The 1,111-nt window shown below is 74.3% G+C and overlaps 1 protein-coding gene across 1 annotated transcript; it reads left to right on the forward strand.

Moving 5' to 3' along the window:
• Positions 1-100: 100 nt before the first annotated feature.
• MNEG_10399 (hypothetical protein) lies at positions 101-849 on the forward strand (the record flags this gene model as incomplete). The annotated part of the gene is made up of 1 exon (XM_014041130.1): positions 101-849. A coding segment is annotated over one exon (749 nt), but the record flags the coding sequence as incomplete, so codon positions are not given.
• Between the last annotated feature and the right edge of the window lie 262 nt (positions 850-1,111).

A 1,111-nucleotide genomic window follows, 5' to 3' on the forward strand; every position in this document is an offset into this window, starting at 1 on the left:
GGCCGCCGTGCTTGCCGCGGCCACGGCGCGGCCCGTGGCTGGCGGGGCGGTGCTGCTGCCATCCTCCCCGGACGCAGCGGCGGCAGGCGTGAAGCAGGTGATGCTGCCTTCTCCTTGGGCCACGCCCCTGTCCCCTGCGGACGCATCTGACGCAGACTCATGTGAGCCGTTTGCGCCGCTCGAGCTGCTGCCCTGGGCGCCGCCGCAAACCCCCGTCCGCAGCTACCAGCGCGGCAGGTTTGCGGTGCAGGAGGGCGTGCTGCCGGCGCAGCAGCAGCAGCAGCTGCTCGCGTGGCGCGGCTCGGCGCCCGCTGCGGTGGGCCGCGCGGCGTCCCCGCTAGCCGCGTGCGCGGCGGCGGGCCTGGTGCGCAGCGCCAGCGTGCCTGACGCCACCTCTTGCGCAATTCCCGTGCCAGCGCGCGTGCCTGTGCCGCGTGCCGACGTCGGCGGCGGCGGCTTTACATGGTCGAGCAGCAGCAGCTGCCCCCCGCTGCCGCTGCTGGGTGGCGAGAGCGAGCGTGTGCCGCTGATTTCGGCGGCCGATGCTGCGCCCCTGCCGCCGCTTTCGGCCAATGACCTCGCGCGCTGCGAGGGCAGCGACGGGAGCGGCGGCAGCATCAGCAGCGACAGCACGTGCGGCGGCGACGGCAGTCCGCCGCCGCCGCGCGGCCGCGCGCGGGCGTGCGGCTCGGGTGCTGCATGTGCGCTGCCGGGCGTAGCGTGCCGCACGTCCAAGGCGGCCTTGGCCGCGGCTGCAGCGCCGCCGCAGGCGGTCGCTTTTTTCCGGCGGGGGCGTTTTTTTGTCAACGTGTCGTCCTCGCCGTCGGCGCCGCCGGCGCTCCTGGGGCGGTGACGGCCTGAAAAGCAGGCGTCGCACGCGGGGCATGAAGCGGGTACCCGGCCCTGCCCGCCGCGCGGCGGCCGCCCTGCTCGGCGTCCGGGTGGCGTGGTCGACACGCAGCTGACGATGCCGTTTCGGCGGCTGGTGTCCGCTGTCGTCGCTTCGCTGCGCGGGCAGATGTGGCGCATCCATTGTCGCCCTCCCTGCCCCCCGGTCGCCTTCCTTGGCGGGCCCAGCATGGTCACAAGTGATATGACGAGAAGGATGACA

The sequence above is a fragment of the Monoraphidium neglectum genome, assembly GCF_000611645.1.
Source record: "Monoraphidium neglectum strain SAG 48.87 unplaced genomic scaffold scaffold02298, whole genome shotgun sequence".
Taxonomy (NCBI): domain Eukaryota; kingdom Viridiplantae; phylum Chlorophyta; class Chlorophyceae; order Sphaeropleales; family Selenastraceae; genus Monoraphidium; species Monoraphidium neglectum.